Source organism: Lynx canadensis, chromosome E1 (genome assembly GCF_007474595.2).
Source record: "Lynx canadensis isolate LIC74 chromosome E1, mLynCan4.pri.v2, whole genome shotgun sequence".
Lineage (NCBI taxonomy): Eukaryota > Metazoa > Chordata > Mammalia > Carnivora > Felidae > Lynx > Lynx canadensis.
Window position 1 is genome coordinate 26,025,952 of NC_044316.2, and position 19,515 is coordinate 26,045,466.

General features: G+C 35.6%; 1 protein-coding gene across 1 annotated transcript in view; it reads right to left on the reverse strand.

Moving 5' to 3' along the window:
* BRIP1 (BRCA1 interacting protein C-terminal helicase 1) overlaps positions 1-19,515 on the reverse strand; it is a 196,961-nt gene that overhangs the window by 56,047 nt on the left and 121,399 nt on the right. Inside the window, 4 exon segments of the mRNA XM_032591161.1 lie at positions 13,086-13,207; positions 14,183-14,279; positions 14,281-14,304; positions 14,306-14,343. Coding sequence (XP_032447052.1) covers positions 13,086-13,207; positions 14,183-14,279; positions 14,281-14,304; positions 14,306-14,343 — 281 coding nt within the window.

Consider the following 19,515-nt stretch of genomic DNA (forward strand, 5'->3'; position numbering starts at 1 on the left):
TTTGAGAGAGAGAGAGAGAGAGTGTGAGCAGGGGAGGGGCAGAGACAGAGGGGCAAAGGATGCAAAGCGGGCTCTGTGCTGACAGCAGAGAGCCCGATGCAGGGCTGGAACTCACAAACCATGAGATCGCAACCTGAGCTGAAGTTGGACTTAACTGACTTAGCCACCCAGGCACCCCAATGGTGTTATCTTCTGGGGGCATGCAAAGGCTAACAAGCCCTTTTCTGAGGTTTACAAAATGCCAAGGATGCATGGAAGTCTATAAATTTATACATGTTTGTTATAAAGTCAATAACTAATTTAACATGCCTATATTTTTCAATTATGAGTATAACTTTTAAAAATTGATTAAAATAATATATTCATATAGTTCAGTACCTTCAGAGCTAAGAGAAGTTTGCTAAAAAAAAAATAATAGTTACTGTATGTCAAAACTAAGATAACTAATCAGATCATCCTCTGAATTGTAAATAGTTTCCAAATAAAATCAATTTAATAACTCAACATACTATATTAATAAAGAAAAATAATAAGCATATAAAATTTATCATCTTAAGTTATTTCAATTGCTATAAGAGCACTTCTGAAATTGAATGTTACCATCAAATTTTATGAAACCAATTATAAAAATCTAAAATACCATTTGAACATTTTTAAAGTATAAAATTTTTTTTGCCATATTCTGTGGTTTTATGAATTTTCCACAGGGGAGTTAAAGGCACAATATCCACGAAAAAAAAATTTCTATGTACTACCAAACTATGTTAAGGAATATAAATAAAATTTAATTTTAAAATCTAAATATTGTACCTTATAATGTCTCACAAATTATGAATATGCCATCAATTTGAGATGTAGATGTCTGAATTAGAAAGTTGAAGGTTTTTGTAGCTTTTAGATCATACTAATTGGCCAAAGGATTTGCTTTAGATATCCATTAAATGGCAGCCTTGTTATACTGTGACTGAACTGCATTAAAAAAACTTTTCTTTCAGTTATACTTTTCCACCGACATCTAATCATATAAAGGCCTTGGTTCACTTTCCTGCCCCTCAAATACTATGGTTTAGTGCACAGAAAGTTTTCTTTTTAACTATTACACGATTAAGTATGTCCTTATAGAATGATCAGAAGCATCTGGGAAAGGTGGAAGTGAAAAAAACCCTCACTGGGAAAGTTAGCTTAATGCTTGCCCTTCAGAGTGGCCCATTATCAACATTTCATAGTGGGTTTCTTTATTTTCAGGTCCCTGAGGTATATGCAATAAATTATGACTTGAACTAAACAAGTCACACTTGGCTCCAAAATGAAATTTTCCTACCTCTACTTTCTAGTCCCCAAGGTGGGAAGAGGAAATCCTGGTCACAGCCAAAGAAGTCATATTTTTGGCTCTAACATACATTTTCCTGCTTCTCTAAAAGCCAAACTCTGCAACTGAGACTATAAGAGTCTTAAGTTAGTATTTTAAACTGTATTTTCATTTTTATTTCCATAATCTGTGTCTCAAATTTAAGAAAAAAATTTTAGTATCATAAAATTAATGTCATTGCTCTTTTTCCCACTCAAATCACTTTTCTAACTCACTGATCTTAATCTTCTAAAATATGAATTCAAATAAAACAATGAAGAAAATAATGTAGAAATAGATTGTTTCATTTCCAGAAGCTGTAATATTTAAGGTTTTAAATATAAATAGCTTCCACTTATTTCTGTGTGATAGACTGAGTATTAATATAAAAGTCCTATTAATAAAGTCCTAAGTTATAGTCTAGTAAGTAATTTGAAGCACTATTTTAGTTTTGGAAGAGCCATTTATGGAAATCTTTTAGTTCATCATCTCATTTTACCAAAAACAAGAATATGGCAAACATACCATAAGGTGACTCAGAGAGTTGTGTCTTATATAATCTTCTCACCTTAAGTATGAGCAGAACCTGTGACTTGCTTCTTATCTATCTTGTTGACCTTGTGAAGAAGTTAACTGCCATGTGGTGAAAGGGCTTGTGAGAAGGCCACAGGGGAAGGAACTCTGCATAGCCTGAGATGAGAGTTACCCCTGGTTGGATCTGTCCTACAACCGTAAGGAACTGAATTCTGCCAACATCCTGGATGAGCTTGGAAGAAGACCCCAAGGTCCAGATAAGAACACAACCCAGCCAACATTTTGGCTGCAGCCTGTGGAAGCCTGAAGAGAGAAGCTGGTTAAGCCATACCTACATGCCTGCCTTACAGAAACTGTGACATTTAAGAAATGTGTATTGTTTTAAGCTATGTGATCATACTAATGCAGCAACAGAAAAATAATATATAAAGAGTGACAATCAGTATAACCAATATAAGACACCCCCTTCATTTATTATGTTCTACTATGTATTAGTATAAAATGGTACTGGGATTGAGCATTTTCTTCTGTAACTCCTTTAATGACTGTAACAACACACCATATTGCCTCATTTAAGTCATATTAATGTTCACTAATGTCCTATTATCATCTAATAATGATTACTATCATTACCATGTTTTAATTAAAGTATATAGAACTGGAGGATTTTTTTAAAGTTTACTTATTTAGAGGGGTGCCTGGGTGGCTCAGTTGAGTGTCCAACTTCAGCTCAGGTCATGATCTCACGGTTCGTGAGTTCGAGTCCTGAATCAGGCTCTGTGCTGACAGCTCAGGGCCTGGAGCCTGCTTCAGATTCTATGTCTCCCTCTCTCTCTCCTCCTCCTCTGCTCACACTCTGTCTCTCTCTCAAAAATAAATAAAGATTAAAAAAAATTTTTTTAAGATTTATTTTTGAGAGAGAGAGAGAGAGAGAGAGAGAGCGTGCACGTGCACATGTACAGGAAAGAGGCAGAGACAGAAAAAGAGAGAGAATCCCAAGCAGGCTCCATGCTATCAGTGCACAGCCCAAAGTGGGGCTTGAACCCATGAACCATGAGAGGAACTGAGCCAAAACCAATAGTTGGATGTTCCATTGACTGAGCCACCCATGCGCCTTAGGATTGTTGTTTTTAAATAACAGTATCAAGTAAAACAAACAACAAAACTAAATACTATTTTAATAACTTATATCAAATAGAAATAGACACCTCAGAGATATTATGGGTTTGATTCCAGACCACTGTGATAAAGCAAATATGAAAATAAAATGAGTCAAGTGAATTTTCATTTCTCAGTACATATAAAAGTTATGTTTACACTATACTGTAGTCTATTAAGGGTGCAATAGCATTAGGTCTTAAAAAAAAACAACATAAATGCCTTAATTGCTAAAAGTGCTAATCATCGTCTCAGTGAGTCAAAATCTTTCTGCTGGTGGGGTTCCTCCCTCAGTGTTGACGGCTGCTGACTGACTAGGGTAGTGGTTGCCTAAGGCTGGGGTGGCTATGGCAATTTCTTTTTTTTTTTTTAATATTTTTTTTTCAACGTTTATTTATTTTTGGGACAGAGAGAGACAGAGCATGAACCGGGGAGGGGCAGAGAGAGAGGGAGATACAGAATCGGAAACAGGCTCCAGGCTCCGAGCCATCAGCCCAGAGCCCGACGAGGGGCTCGAACTCACGGACCGCGAGATCGTGACCTGGCTGAAGTCGGACGCTTAACCGACTGCGCCACCCAGGCGCCCCGGCAATTTCTTAAAATATGACAACAATGAAGTCTGTCATATTGATTGACTCTTGCTTTCATGAACTCTCTCTATAGCACATGGTGCTGTTTAATAGCATTTTACCCACAGTGAAATTTCTTTCAAAATTGGGAATCCATTCTGTCAAACCCTGCCACTTCTTTACCAACTAAGTTAATGTAATATTCTAAATCTTTTGCTGTCACCTCAACAATCTTCACTAGGAGATTACATTGCTCATCCATAAGAAGCAATTCCTTTTCCATTAAATTCTTATCATGAGATTGCAGGAATTCAGTCACATCCTCAGGTTCTACTTCTAACTCTAGTTCGCTTAGATTTTCTACCACATTTCCAGTGAAGTCTTTTTTATAATTTTTTTAAAAAAAATTTAATGTTTATTTTTGACATAGAGAGGGAGAGAGAGAGAGTGTGTGTGTGGGGGGGGGGAAGGGACAGAAGAGAGGTGGGGACACAGAATCTGAAGCAGGCTCCAGACTCTGAGCTGTCAGCATAGAATCTGATGTGGGGCTTGAACTCATGAACTGCGAGATCATGACCTGAGCTGAAGTTGGGTGTCCAACCGACTGAGCCACCTAGGCACCTCTCCACTGAAGTCTTGAGTCCCTCAAAGTCATCTCTGAGGGTTGGAATCAATTCCTTCCAAACTCCTGTTAATGCTGATATTTTGACCTCTTCCCATGAATCATGAATGTTCTTATTGGCATCTATAATAATGAATCCTTTCCAGAAGGTTTTCAGTTGACTTGCCCAGATCCATTAGAGAAATCCCTATCAATGGCAGCTATTGCCTTATAAAAATGTATTTCTTAAATAGTAAGACTTGATAGTCAAAATTACTCCTTGATCCATGAGTGCAGAATGAATGTGGTATTAGCAGGCATGAAAACAACATTAATCTCATTGCATTTCTCCATCAGAGCTCTTGGGTGTCCAGGTGCATTGTCAATGAGCAGTCATATTTTGAAAGTAATCTTTTTTTTTCTTTTTTTCTGATTAGTAGGTCTCAGGAGTGGGCTTAAAATATTCAGTAAACCATGTTGTAAATAGATGTGTTGTCATCCAAGCTTTGTTGCTCCATTTATAGAGCACAAGCAGAGTAGACTGAACATAATTCTTATGGGCCCCAAGATTTTTGGAATGGGAAATGAGCACTGGCTTCAGCTTCAAGTCACCAGTTGCATTAGCCACTAAGAAAAGTCAGCCCATCCTTTGAAGCTTTGAAGCCAGGAATTGACTTCTCTTTTCTAGATGTTCCAATACTAGGTGGCCTCTTTTTCCAGTATAAGGTTGTTTCATCTACACTGAAAACCTGTTGTTCAGTGTAGCCACCTTGATTAATTATCTTTGCTAGATTTTCTGGATAATTTGCTGCTTCTACATGAGCACTTGCTGCTTCACCATGCACTTTGATATTATGAAGATGTCTTCATGAACCAACCTCTGCTAGCTTCAAACTTTTCTTCCTCACCTCTCTCATCCTTCATAGAATTAAAGATAATTAAGGCCTTACTCTGGATTAGGTGTTGGCTTAAGAGAATGTTGTGGCTGGTTTGATCTTCTATCCAGACCAAAAAAACTTTCTCCATCAGCAATAAGGCTGTTTTGCTTATCATTTTTGTGTTCACTGGAGTAGCATTTTAAATTTCCTTCACGAACTTTTGCTTTGCATTCACAACTTGGCTAACTGTTTGACACAAGAGGCCTAGCTTTCAGCGTATCTCAGCTTTCGACATGCCTACCTCACCAAGCTTAATCATTTCTAGCTTTGGGTTTAAAGTGAGACATGTGACACTTGAACACTTAGAGGTCACTGAAAGGTTATTAACTGTACCAATTTCAATATTGTGGTGTCTCAGGAAACAGGCCCAAGAAGAGGGGGAGAGATGGAGGAACAGCCAGTTAGTAGAGTAATCAAAACACATGATGAATGGATAAAGAAGATGTGGCATATATGTGTATATGATGGAATATTACTCAGCCAGCAAAAAGAATGAAATCTTGCCATCTGCAATATCATGGATGAAGCTAGAATGTATTATGGTAAGCAAAATAAGCTAAGCAGAGAAAGACAAATACCATGTGATTTTACTCCTATGTGGAATTTAAGAAACAAAACAGATAAATATATGAGAAGCGGTGGCGAGAAGAGAAAAAAACCACAAGAGACTCTTTTTTTTTTTTTATTTTTTTTTTTTCAACGTTTATTTATTTTTGACAGAGAGAGACAGAGCATGAACGGGGGAGGGGCAGAGAGAGAGGGAGACACAGAATCGGAAACAGGCTCCAGGCTCTGAGCCATCAGCCCAGAGCCTGACGCGGGGCTCGAACTCCTGGACCGCGAGATCGTGACCTGGCTGAAGTCGGACGCTTAACCGACTGCGCCACCCAGGCGCCCCCACAAGAGACTCTTAATGCTAGAGAACAAACTATGGGTTGACAGAGGGAGGGGGGCGGGAGATGGGCTAGGTGGGTGACGGGTACTAAGGAGGGTACTTGTGATGAGCACTGGGTGTTGCATGTGTGAATCACTGAATTCTACTCCTGAAACCAATATTGCACTGAATGTTAACAAACAAAAATTTAAACTAAAAGAAAAAAATTTAAAAAAGAGGTATGCCTGAATATTAATACATACTTAACTTTTAGTTCTATTCTAATTTATTTCAATCAATATATTGAATATACTTAATACTTAAATATAATAAATATATTTAAATATGTTTAAATATGAAACATGTTTAAATATGAATGCTTAAATATGAAAATATATGTATTCAAGACTTAAATATACTAAATGAGTTTATATTAAGTGTTAATTAAATCAACATTTATTGAACACTCACTACATTCCAATTATAGAGACAAAGATGTTTAAGAAATTATCCTAATCCTTGAAGTACACCATATAACAGATTACAAAGTGCATTTATAAACACTAAAATATAATATAATGAAGGCAATATAGTAGGAAGTACTTCAGTTTAGTTTAATACTTCCTACTATAGTAAAGGAAGTAATAAAGGGCACTGGTAAAGAGAACTGTGTAGTTAAACATACAAGCCAGTATTATACTTTTAGTTTGTAATTCTTTTTTTCTACATGATTTAAAAGGCAAATGTGTAAAACAATAATTATAAATTATGTTAATGAGCGTACAATGTATAAAAATGCAATCTATGACAGTAATGATATAAAACAGGAAGGACAGAGGTTAAGATGTTACTTGTAATCCCCAAGGTAATACTAATAACTAAACAATGTACACAAAAGAAAAGAAGGGGACCAAGATAGTACACAACAATAAAAAATAACTAAATACAAAAAGGGGTAATACCGAAGCAACTGAGAAACAAAAAGCACAGAAAACAAATAGCTAAATAGTAGAACTAAGTCCTTCCTTATCAGTAATTACTTTGTGAATAGATTAAACTCTCCAACAGAAAGGGAGAATTTGGCTGGATGAATTAAAAAAACTATATGGTGTCTATAAGTGACTCATTTCAGATATAAGGAAGCTGAACTCTTATCTTATGTCATATACAAAAATTTACGCAGGGCACCTAGGTGGCTTAGGCAGTTAATTGTCCAACTCTTGGTTTGGCTAAGGTCATGATCTTACGGTTTGGTTTGTGGGATCCAGCCCAGCATAGGCCTCTGCGCTGACAGTGCGAAGGCTGCTTGGGATTTCCACCCCCCTCCTTCCCTCTCTCTCTCTCTCTGCCCCTCCCCTGCTCATACTCTCTCTCCCAAAATAAATAAACATTAAAAAAATTTTACTCAAATGGGATCACATATCTAAATTTCAGAGTTCAAACTATGAAACTCTTTGAAGAAAACTGGGACAGATCTGCATGGCCTAGATTTGTCAAGTTTCCTAAATATGCCACCAAAAGCATAGGCAAAACAAAAAATGAAGTGACTTATCAAAATTTTGTATTTCTTTTATATTTTGTTTATATTTTGTATATATGTATATTTGTGTATGTATATGTTTATATTTTTATTCTTTGTATATTTTATGTTTATAAATTAAATATATTTTTATTTAATATATAATATACAATATATATAATATACTTAATTAATATATAATATATTTAATTATTAAATATAGTTAATTTATAATTATAAATTTATAATTTATAAATTTAATTTATATATTTTTTTCCTTTTTTATCCGAAATAAATATCTTCAATAACTTGTTGGATCACTTACGAATTTTAAGAAATCACCCATTGGGAATGCAAGCTGGTGCAGCCACTCTGGAAAACAGTATGGAGGTTCCTCAAAAAAACTAAAAATAGAACTAACCTACGACCCAGCAATTGTACTACTAGGCATTTATCCATGGGATACAGGTGTGCTGTTTTGAAGGGACACATGCACCCCCATGTTTATAGCAGTACTATCAACAATAGCCAAAGTATGGAAAGAGCCCAAATGTCCATCGATGGATGAATGGATAAAGAAGATATGGTATATATATATATACAATGGAGTACTACTCGGCAATCCAAAAGAATGAAATCTTGCCATTTGCAACTATGTGGATGGAACCGGAGGGTATTATGCTAAGTGAAATTAGTCAGAGAAAGACAAAAATCATATGACTTCACACATATGAAGACTTTAAGAGACAAAACAGATGAACATAAGGAAAGGGAAACAAAAATAATATAAAAAAAAGGGAGGGGGACAAAACAGAAGAGACTCATAAATATGGAGAACAAACTGAGGGTTATGGGAGTGGGGATGGGCTAAATGGGTAAGGGGCACTAAGGAATCTACTCCTGAAATCATTGTTGCACTATATGCTAACTAATTTGGAATTAAATTTTAAAAATTAAAAAATGAAATTAAAAAAAAAAAAAAACGCTTCTTTCTATTTGATACAAGAAATATGGATCCCTGGTAGTAGAGATCAGAGAGAACTACCGAAGATGATTTGTGCTGATTTTTTATACATTCGAGAATCATCAGTAAGCATAATTGCAACTACAGAGCAAAATGTGGTGTACTGAGCACTGATGTTACAAAGAACCTGGAATGTCATATTCTCTAGCCATTAAAATTTCCCAAATAATTACCATTCTTCAATATTCTATTTTTATTGCTTCATCCCTTCATTTAAAGTTTATACTACTCTCTACCAATGCTCTACATATTTTCTACTAATACACCACCTTGCTTATAACTTGAAATGAACTTTTGAACAATTTTGAGTTACTCTAGCAGGTGTCAGTGAGGTGTCTGGTAAATATATCAATAACAGTTATTCAACGGCATTAACAGCATTAATTTCTGTCTTCAAAATTATGTATTATGTATTTTAAAATACAAACTTATGTATCTAAAATTATATAAATTTATGTATTTTCGGGTAACAAGGGTGTTACATGCCCACTGCAAAATAACTAAGCAATATAGAATATATGAAGTTGAAGATTACTTTCCATAGTTTCACTCCCAAGAGAGAATCATAGGTTTCGCTTTGATGTGTACTCTTTGGATTTTTTAAAATACATATTCAAGATTTATACCATGTATTTTACAAAAAAATGTGTTCAGATATACACATTTTGACCATTAAAAATCACTTATCAGTTATCATTCCTTGTCAGTATGTATAGATATAACTTACTATTCCGCAATGTGTGATAGTCAATAGACAACTGCTATATGCTTTTTAGCCAGATTCGGTTGGTAGGCAATTAGGTGGTTGCCAATTTTTTTATATGAAAACAAAAGTGCAATTAATCCCTATAACATATATCTTCCTACATTTGTACAACTATTTCTTCAGGAAAAATTCTTAAACATGGTGTATCTGATTCCAAAATTTATCAATAGCTTAATTCTGAAATTGACGTTTCTTTAAATAGATATTTCCAACTGCTCCAATGGAGTGTGTTAACTTACACTTCCACCTTCTAAATAGTCTATTCCATCACTGGCATCATCACTCATTTCATCTTTTCCAAGACAAAATATCTCATTGTTGAATTTTGCATTTCTCTCTTGGGTCAAGAAGAAACATCTTTTTTCGTATGCTTCTGGTTATTTGCACTTTTTTTCTGTGGATTATGTTTTATGACTTTCGCATTTTTCCTTATTCCATTTAGTTATTTGATATTGATTTGTAGTACTTCTTGTCATTTATGGCAATTAACCTGTCAATCATATATATAGTAACTATTAATCCAAGTCAGAAAAAAAAAAAAAAAAAGAAAAGAAATCACCCATAATGGTGTTCTGATTTATTTCAAGTATTCAGAAATTTAGGTATCGATGGGCTATTCTGCTCACTTCCAAATGATAAAAGAACTTCCTTAATATATATAAAATTGTATACCTATACTCCTAAAGCTTATAAACATCAGTCTTTTGAATGGATGCCTTATTAAATATTCTGTAGTTATTAAAACAAAAAAAGCCAAACTCCTTTTTGGAGTCTTGATTCTAAGCCCTTTGCCATATGTGATAGAAAATAACCACACCCCACCCCTTGCTCTAGACTTTGGGCTTAGTTAGGCACATGACATGCTTTGGGCAATAGGTTAGCAGATGTGATATAAGTAGGTATTTGAAAAGTATTTGCACAATCAAACCTGCCTTCTTCTATCTCTGACAAGGTATAAACTGGTAAAATGTTCTGGCTAGTCTGCTGGGATACAAAGGATGAGATACATGTAGAGCAGAGCTGACCCAGTTGGGCCAAAACCTACATTGGTGAAACCACAGCAGGTGACTAAGCCCAGCTGAAATCAGCAGAGCAGCCCAGCCAAGTTCACTCAGATCATTTACCACCCAGCTACCACCCCCCACCAATTGATGTGTGACTCATAATAGATGGTTGTTTTAAGCCATTAAATTTTAGACTTGTTTGCTACATAAGAAGAACTGATCTAGACATAAAGGCAGTAAGAAATACACTTCCCTTACATCTGGTATTGCCAATAAAGAATTTTCCTCTCTATCTGTCCCTTGTCCCTGCAGTTAGGACTACTCTTAGGTCTACTCCACTTGCCCTTTCAGGAAACTACTGGGGAAACTTCTTTAGAACCACCCTCCTCCTCACACCCAGATTGCAGTGAAGCTTGTTGTTTTGCTGTTTCTGTATAACTACAGTCAGTCATTGTAATTCAGATAAGCAGAACTGTAACAAGCAGACCATTACTAAGGATGTCAGAGCAGGTTACCAGCTATCTTTTTTTGTATGACAGAGTGAGACACTGCCTGAGAAAAAATAATGCTGAGGAAAGAGAGCAGTAAGAACTCATACCGGTGCAAAACAATGCCCATATCATAGTTGTTGGGAGTGAGAGTAGAGAAAATATAAGGTAAATGTAATTTTGTTCACAAGTAACATTTTCTTTAAATGTAAATTTTTTCAAAGAATGACATAATAAACATCTTTATTCTTGCCATATTTTTCTTAAAACTTGTTTTCTACTAAACAAATATAGGAAAAGTTAAAGTCCCTTTGATAGCTACCCACACCATCATCCTTTCTCTTCTCAGATGTAACACGATTGAGTTTGATGTGAATTAATCCCTTCAGGATTTGCTATTTTTGTGAGCATATTTTGTACAACCTAGTATCAGCCAAAAAGTTATCTTCTTTATGGTCCTCAAGTACTCATACATAGGTCCAGAAAGAGAGGAGATAATAAGCAAAATTTAAAGAGCTAGTTTTAGGGAAAAAAATATATTTAAGACATTAGGAGAATGTGTGGTACAAAGAGGGGAAAGGGATTCTCTCCAATTTAACAAAGAGGCATTAGTGCAACGATATAGGGCCAAGGAAAAATGATAAGACATCAAAGAGAGACAGTAACACTGCCAATAGCAGTACCATCAGCAGCATTCAGCTTCAATGGATGTGCAATGAAAGCTGTTGAATAGTGAACACAACGGTTTCTTGACTGGATGTCCAACTATTCATCAGTAGTCAGATGGCAGCATTAACCATTTTAGGATAGGAGCTCTGGGCCTGATTGTCAGCACTCTCAGTAAGAGTCCACGGTACTTGAAGAAAGGTAGTGAAAGCCACCAAAGTTAGTGAAGGCTGAAAGGATTACTGTTAATATTATATAATATATAACTATATATATAATATATATAATATTATATACTTCACAGTGTCTGCTGAAGTATTAATAACTGTAACTGTAAGGGAAAGAATTCTTGCTTTGGTATGAGACCCTAACAGACTGTACCCTAGGAAGAGGGATATAAATTATGCTCAGCTCAAAGGCCAGAAAACCTGAAGTCTGGGTCTCAGGTGGCTAGAACCTTCAAATTCCAGCAGGGAGTAAGAGAAAATCCTTCGTGATGGAAAATAACATCACCTTAGGCTTCAAGTTATTGCTGCAAATAATTTTTCAAATATAATGGGTAGCAATCAGTGATAATGAAGCAAAACTCCTGTTTCGGCTTTGGACAGAATAACCAGTTTGGGATCCCTCCTCCACTGTAAGTAAAAGTAAAACTGGACAAAAGAGATAAAGCAACTGCTTTCAGGGAGTAGATATGAGGTAGCATAAGACTATAATCTCTGAGATAAGGGAAACCATTAGGTGAACTCCATGATTCTTAGCTCTCTTCCTGGGTATAATTTTCCTGACAAAAGCACAGAGCACTGACATACGTATGGTGGTCCTACTGAGCTAGGGTCCAAGAGATCAGATTTTGGAGCAGCTAAAATCACTGAAATCAAGCAGGGCTGGGCATAGCACTGAGAGAAGGGAGACAGAGAAAGTCCCCTAGAATTCCCCTGGAGAGCCTTTCTAAGTCTGTGGCTAAGAGCTTGATAAAACACAAATTGCTAGGCTTCACCTATACAGTTTCTGATTGAGCTGTATATTTCTATCAAGTTCCCAGGTGATTCGGATACTCCTGATCCAAGATCACACTTTGAAAATCACTCTTATTGAGCACAAGACAATATAAGGTTAAAAATAAAATAATCCATATCTACCAAACCTTTCTCACTCATTCTGAGTCACCAAAGCATTAAATATCTCAGGATAGGGGCGCCTGGGTGGCGCAGTCGGTTAAGCGTCCGACTTCAGCCAGGTCACGATCTCGCGGTCCGGGAGTTCGAGCCCCGCGTCGGGCTCTGGGCTTGATGGCTCAGAGCCTGGAGCCTGTTCCGATTCTGTGTCCTCCCTCTCTCTCTGCCCCTCCCCCGTTCATGCTCTGTCTCCTCTCTGTCCCAAAATAAATTAAAAACGTTGAAAAAAAAAAATCTCAGGATATAAGAAAAACATATAATCAACTTTATGTAAAGATAAACAACTTCTGCATCTAAAACTAATATTACACTGTATGTTAACTAATAGGAATTTAAGTAAAAACTACAAAAAAAAAAAACAAAAAGAAAAAGATCAACAACCTCTGTGGTAAATAAAACTTAGGCTTTGATTGCTTACCTGTAGATCTTTCACATTCGGAAAAGGAATCCCTATTGTTATGACAGCACGGGCATTGTCATCTGAGAAATCCAGACCCTCACTCACTTTACCACGACAAACTGCTACCAAGAGGGCTCCATCTTAAGCAATAAAAAATAAATATTTTAAAAAGTACATCTAAAATTCCTCAAAACTGCTTATTCTTGTCATTTGAAAAGATCTAATTAAGTAATCATCATAGCAATTTTAAAACATCAAAATAAAAAACTATGATGAAATAAAGTTTTAAAAGGGCCACAAAATTGCATTTCTGTGTAATATGGTTACCAAACCAATTTACAAACTGTATCTCAGATAACTTCCACAGAAAACCACAATCAGAGTAGAATTAACTTGCAGATGAACTGAGAAATTTTAGCACAACTGTTTTATCTTTAAGAGTGAACTGCAATCATTACTTTTACCACCAAAATGTAAGGCCTCAGATTGATTTAAACAACTCTAGTTTGTACTATATTTATATTGAATCACTATTTATTGGAAAGCATTTAAAACATACATCACAGAATACTCTGTATCATCTCATCATACTGACATATTGCAATTATGTACAGTATCCTTAAGATAGTGCACTATTCATAAGTTATTACTATCAGCTCTTTCTGTCAAACTTTTTATGGACATTCTCTAAACTTGAAATTAAGACTTCAGCTATGCTTTGAAAACTCAAATTTCCCTTATGTAATAGAATGTAAGCATAAAGTACATATTTATATCAAAATGCAGGACTCATGTGGCCACCAAGGTAGATATTTATGCATACTCCATCCATCCTCTTTCACAAAACATTTTAGGTAGTGTAGGGAAGACTATACTAACTGTCTTCCTAACCCTGAATATATGCGTTTTTCAAGTTGAACTGGCATCTCCAATGAAAATATCCATAGGAGAACAACTCCAAATAAAAGAGTTTCTTCAGTTTATTTTCTTTTCACCCAGATATAAAATATAACTTTTTCTCTTAAGTGAATTCATTTAAAAGGTAACAATTTGACAGCATCAACTTTCTTATGATAAAAAAATACTTTTGATGGCCATCAAATAATTTCAATTACCTTTCTCTCCTTTGTATTTGATTGCATCATAGTACATCTGTAGTAATTCATCAAAATCAATTTTTTCTCCTGCCGGTGGTTCTACAATGACTGTTTTTCACCACCTCTAGATTATGCCATATAACCAGTAGAGAGCCAACGTTCTTTTAACTTTTCTATAACTGGAAAGGAAAAGAAAAAAAATGAACGTTTGTTGTGTCCAACTGAACTTACCTTGGTTTGCTGAAAGAAAATGTGACTACAATGTGACTACGGCAAGTGAATTAATAACCTGTGTTTTACTTTTCCCATCTATAAATGAGAAAAACAATAATATGCCATAGTGTTGTTAGTGGGTTAAATTCATGAACTGATTTAGATAGCTTTGAATGATGCCTTGCACACTGTAAGAACTCCACAATCGTTAACTGCTACTGCTGCTGTTACCATTTCTATTACTACTAACATTACTTCCGCTGCTGCTGCTGCTACTTCTATGATTGCTATTTTGGGGTTTCAAAAACAGAAAAATGACTTCTGACAAAGGGATAAATTTTAAGTTATCTCTTTAAAATGATTTTTTTTAAATATGAAATTTATTGTTAAATTGGTTTCCATACAACACCCAGTGCTCAACCCAACAGGTGCCCTCCTCAATGCCCATCACCCACTCCCCTCCCCCCCCCCCCCCACCCCCCCCCCCCGCCCTCCGCCCCGCCCCACATCAACCCTCAGTTTATTCTCAGTTTAAGAGTCTTTGGTTTGGTTCCCTCCCTAACTTTTTTCTTTTTCCTTCCCCTCCCCTATGGTCTTTTGTTAAGTTTCTCAGGATCTACCGAAGATCAAGTATAGTATCTGTCTTATCAGTTTAAAATGATTTTTTAATGTTTATTATTTTGAGAGAGGACAGAGAGACACAACATGAGCGGGGGAAGGGCAGAGAGAGAGAGAGAGAGAGGGAGACACAGAATCCAAAGCAGACTCCAGGCTCTGAGCTGTCAGCAGGGTCTTGAGCTCATGAACTGCGAGATCATGACCTGAGCCGAAGTTGGACACTTAACCAACTGAGCCACTACCCAGGCACCCCTTAACTTACCTCTTTAAACCTAAAGTGAAATTCTTTCATTTCCTCAACTAAAGATTCTTAAGATCATTTTACCTAGTCCATAGGCAGCTAAGCTGTTTAAAAATTTGATCATCATTAATAAACTGAATTAAGTAAATACATAAACAGAGACTCAGGTAGCTAACAAGTAGAAAATATACAAGCACAAAAAAACATTTATTAAAAAAAAATAACCATGTACTAGATTACAAAATGACTTTCAACAAATTTCAAAGAACCTTTATCAGATTAACCACATATTCTGGGGCGCCTGGGTGGCTCAGTTTGTTAAGCATCCAACTCTTAATTTCGGCTCAGGTCGTGATCTTAGAGTTTGTGAGATGAAGCCCCGTGTCGGCCTCTGCGCTGATAGCGCGGGGCCTGCTTGGGATTTTCTCTCTGCCCCTCCCCACTCATGGCTCATGCATAAGCATGCACACTGTCTCTCAAAATAAATAAACATTTTAAAAAAGATTAACCACATATTCTAACAACAGTGTAACTTTAGACTAATAGACAATACAAAGTTAGTGGGGTAAAAAAACCCAGCAAACAAACTCAACACTAAAGATTATATTCTTAAAGAAAACATGTGTTATATGTCATTATATCTCAATAAAACTAGGGAAAAAAAGAACATATGGTTAAAAAAAAACACAGTAGAATTAATGATATCTTTAGGTATGAATAAGAAAAGCACTCACCATTCAAAATACGGGATTCAATACAGATAATACTTAGAAATATACTTGTAGCTTAAGATGTATTTATTTTAAAAACCTGAAACTGAATGAAGCATTCTTTTGAAGAATGCTAGAAAATCGGGGCACCCTGGGTGGCTCAGTAGGTTGAGCCTCTGACTTTGGCTCAGGTCATGATCTCACAGTTTGTGAGTTTGATCCCCACTTGGACTCTCTGTCAGTGCAGAGCCCTCTTCAGATCATCTGTCCCCCTGTCTTTCTGCCCTTCCCTGGCTCATGCTCTCTCTCTCAAAAATATATAAACATTAAAAAAAAAAAAAAAAATAGGGCGCCTGGGTGGCTCAGTTGGTTGAATGTCCGACTTGGGCTCAGGTTATGATCTCGCAGTTTGTGGGTTCGGGCTTGCATCAGGCTCTGTGCTGATAGCTCCAAGTCTGGAGCCTGCTTCGGATTCTGTGTCTCCCTCTCTCTCTGCCCTTCCCCCGCTCACACTGTGTATTTCTCTTCTTCTCAAAAATAAACATAAAAAAAATTACAAAAAAGGAAAAAAGAAAAATGGAAAAAGAAAAACAAACAATAAATGCAAAGAAAGTAGAAGTTAACAATAACCGTAAGAGCTGAAAAAAAAAGCCAATATTAGGATTATTATCATTAAAAAAATTTTTTTTAACATTTATTTTTGAGACAGAGAGAGACAGGAGCATGAACAGGGGAGGGTCAGAGAGAGGGAAACACAGAATCCGAAGCAGGATCCAGGCTCCAAGCTGTCAGCACAGAGCCCAACGCGGGGCCAGAACTCACGGACTGCAAGATCATGACCTGAGCCGAAGTCGGCCGCCTAACCGACTGAGCCACCCAGGCGCCCCAGGATTATTATCATTTAAACTGACCTGTTTTACCCACTTGTTCTATGCAAACAGTTCTATGCAATGTGGACCAGTTATTATATTGTAGGCAACAGGACATTACCCCAAATTCTCTAGAGAACAAAAACTAATTTTTATAAGATGACTTATTTCCTCAGAACTTCACCCTATCTATTTTCAGAAGTAAACTTAATAAGATCATAAGACAAAATTGTTATCACTGCTATAGTGTAAATGTTTGTGTCCCCCTCAAAATTCATATGTTGAACTCATCCCCAAAGATGATGGTATCATGAAGTGGGCACTGTGGGAGGTGATTAAGTCATGAGAGTGGAGCTTTCATGAATGACATGAGTGCTCTTATCCCACAGAGCTCCTGGCTCTTTCCATCATCTGAGACACAGCCAGAAGGCCCTAGCTACCAACCAGGAAGAGGGCCATCCTCCAACCTGATCTTGGACCTCCAGCCTCCAGAGCTGTGAAAAATAAATTTTTGTTGTTTATAAACTACCAAGTCTGCAGTATTTTGTTATAACAATTGGAACAGATTAAGAAAACCACTAATTGGTAAAACACCTCATTGTGTATTATATAATGATCAGGGTACACTGATTAATAAAAACAAAAATTCTCTGTTAACACCATATGATTTAGGTAAAAAAAAAAAAGAAAAAAAAAGTAGGGCTATCATTAATCTAAAAGTCCTTTTAGAGTGCCTCAAGGATTGGCTATTAAAATTTGCTTTTTGAATATGTACTGTTTCTGAATCAGTCTCTCATTAGTGCTAGGAACTATTAAATCTTGTGACAGTATTCAGAGCTACAGTGTCTATGGGAGAGTCAAACCAAGTCTTCAACTGAAAAGACAAGACTATTATAAAGTTGATAATGCTCAGAATAATATATTAATTTCTTTACATTTTCTATTGAATAACCAGGTTAGAAGAGGATATAAATATCCTAAGAATGTAAAACCAGATAAAATGTGTCATGAATTTGTGTAATTACTGATACTTAATGGAATTTAATCTAATGCTATACTGTTTTCTGTCATCTGAAAACATAGCTAGCATTTCATCTCTGATTCCTTGATCTTGAGATAATAACTGTCAGTACATTATGTTTTTAACATTCAAGATCTGAGGAATACCTCTTACTTGAGGGAGATCATCAAGTTGGTAATTCCAAAATACATTCCATAAAATCTATTTAAGAAGGCAATTTAAGAAATAACAAAGAAATTAGTTCAATGTACAACATTTACCTCCAAAGAAATTCCCATTATATAGAAAAGAATTTAGAACATCAAAGAGTCACAGACAATTTAGAAAATGTCTAACAAAAGTTTAAAAAATTTCAAAGCAGATATGATGTAAGCAAAATTTCAAAATTTGTTATAATGAATGAAGAAAAAAGTCTACTGCTTTTTTGGATTCTAAAAACTTCAAAAATCTATGGACAATGAAAATGCCCACATATCTGTAAATAAATCACGAATATTATAATTAAAAAGTACAAAATGCACTATCAATCACTTCAGGAAACTTCTGTGGCAAATACAAAACAAACTGTCTATGTTATTGGGTCTTTAAAAAATTATTTGCAAAATAAGCCTGTTAAAGTTTGTTGATATATCTGAAGGAACTTTTAGTTCTAAAGCTCTCTAATTCTATTAAATTTTTAAAACTGAATTGTCAGTACATAATATTTACATATAAGATTATAATTTCAGAGAATAGGAGAGAACAAAAATTGAAAAGGTGGGACACACAAAGATAGGATATTTTTTTCTAGGTTTGCATTAGGGTTGAAAAGCTTTACTGGTAATGCAAATCTTATAACTAGGACCAATTTTTTTCCCTACATAGAAACCATTCAAATGTGCTTAAATTGAAAAGGAAGAACTATTTTTTTTCCAGAAAAAATTTTATGCAGTTTGACACCTATCAGCCTTTCCAAACTGCCATACCAGTTAAAGCCAAGTACAGAGAAATATTTTGGGCAACTCAAGCAAAGATGAGGCAGGTTAAGACACAAATAATTGAGCATAACTAGGAGAACACTTAGTCAGAAATTTGCTTTTCAGTTGTATCTATTTTTAGTAAGTGTTGGTGAGAATATGTAGAATTGGAACTCTCATATACTGCAGTGAAAATGGTGCAGGTGTTTTGGAAAGAAGCTCTAAACATAGAGCTACCATATGACCCAGCAATTACACTCATAATTAAATACCCAAGAGAAATGAAAACATATGCCTACACAAAAACTTGTACATAAATGTTCATAGCAGCATTATTCATAATATCCCTAAGTAGAAACAATCTAGATACCTTTCAAGAGATGATTAGATAAATAAAACATGGTATATTTGTGCAGTGGAATATTATTCAGCCATAAAAATGAAGTACTGATACATGCTATAACATGGATGAACTTGGAAAACAATATACAGCCAACCCTTGAACAACACAGGTTTTAACTGTGTAGATTCACTTATATAAACAGATTTTTTTCTGTTTCAATACAGTACAGTACCATGTATATCTTTTCTCATCTTTATGATTTTCTCTAGCTTACTTCTAGCTTACTTTATTCTAAGACTATAGAATATAATACACATCAACTGTTATATGTTATCAACTATTTGTGTTAATATATGTTAATCAACTGTTAATGCTATGGT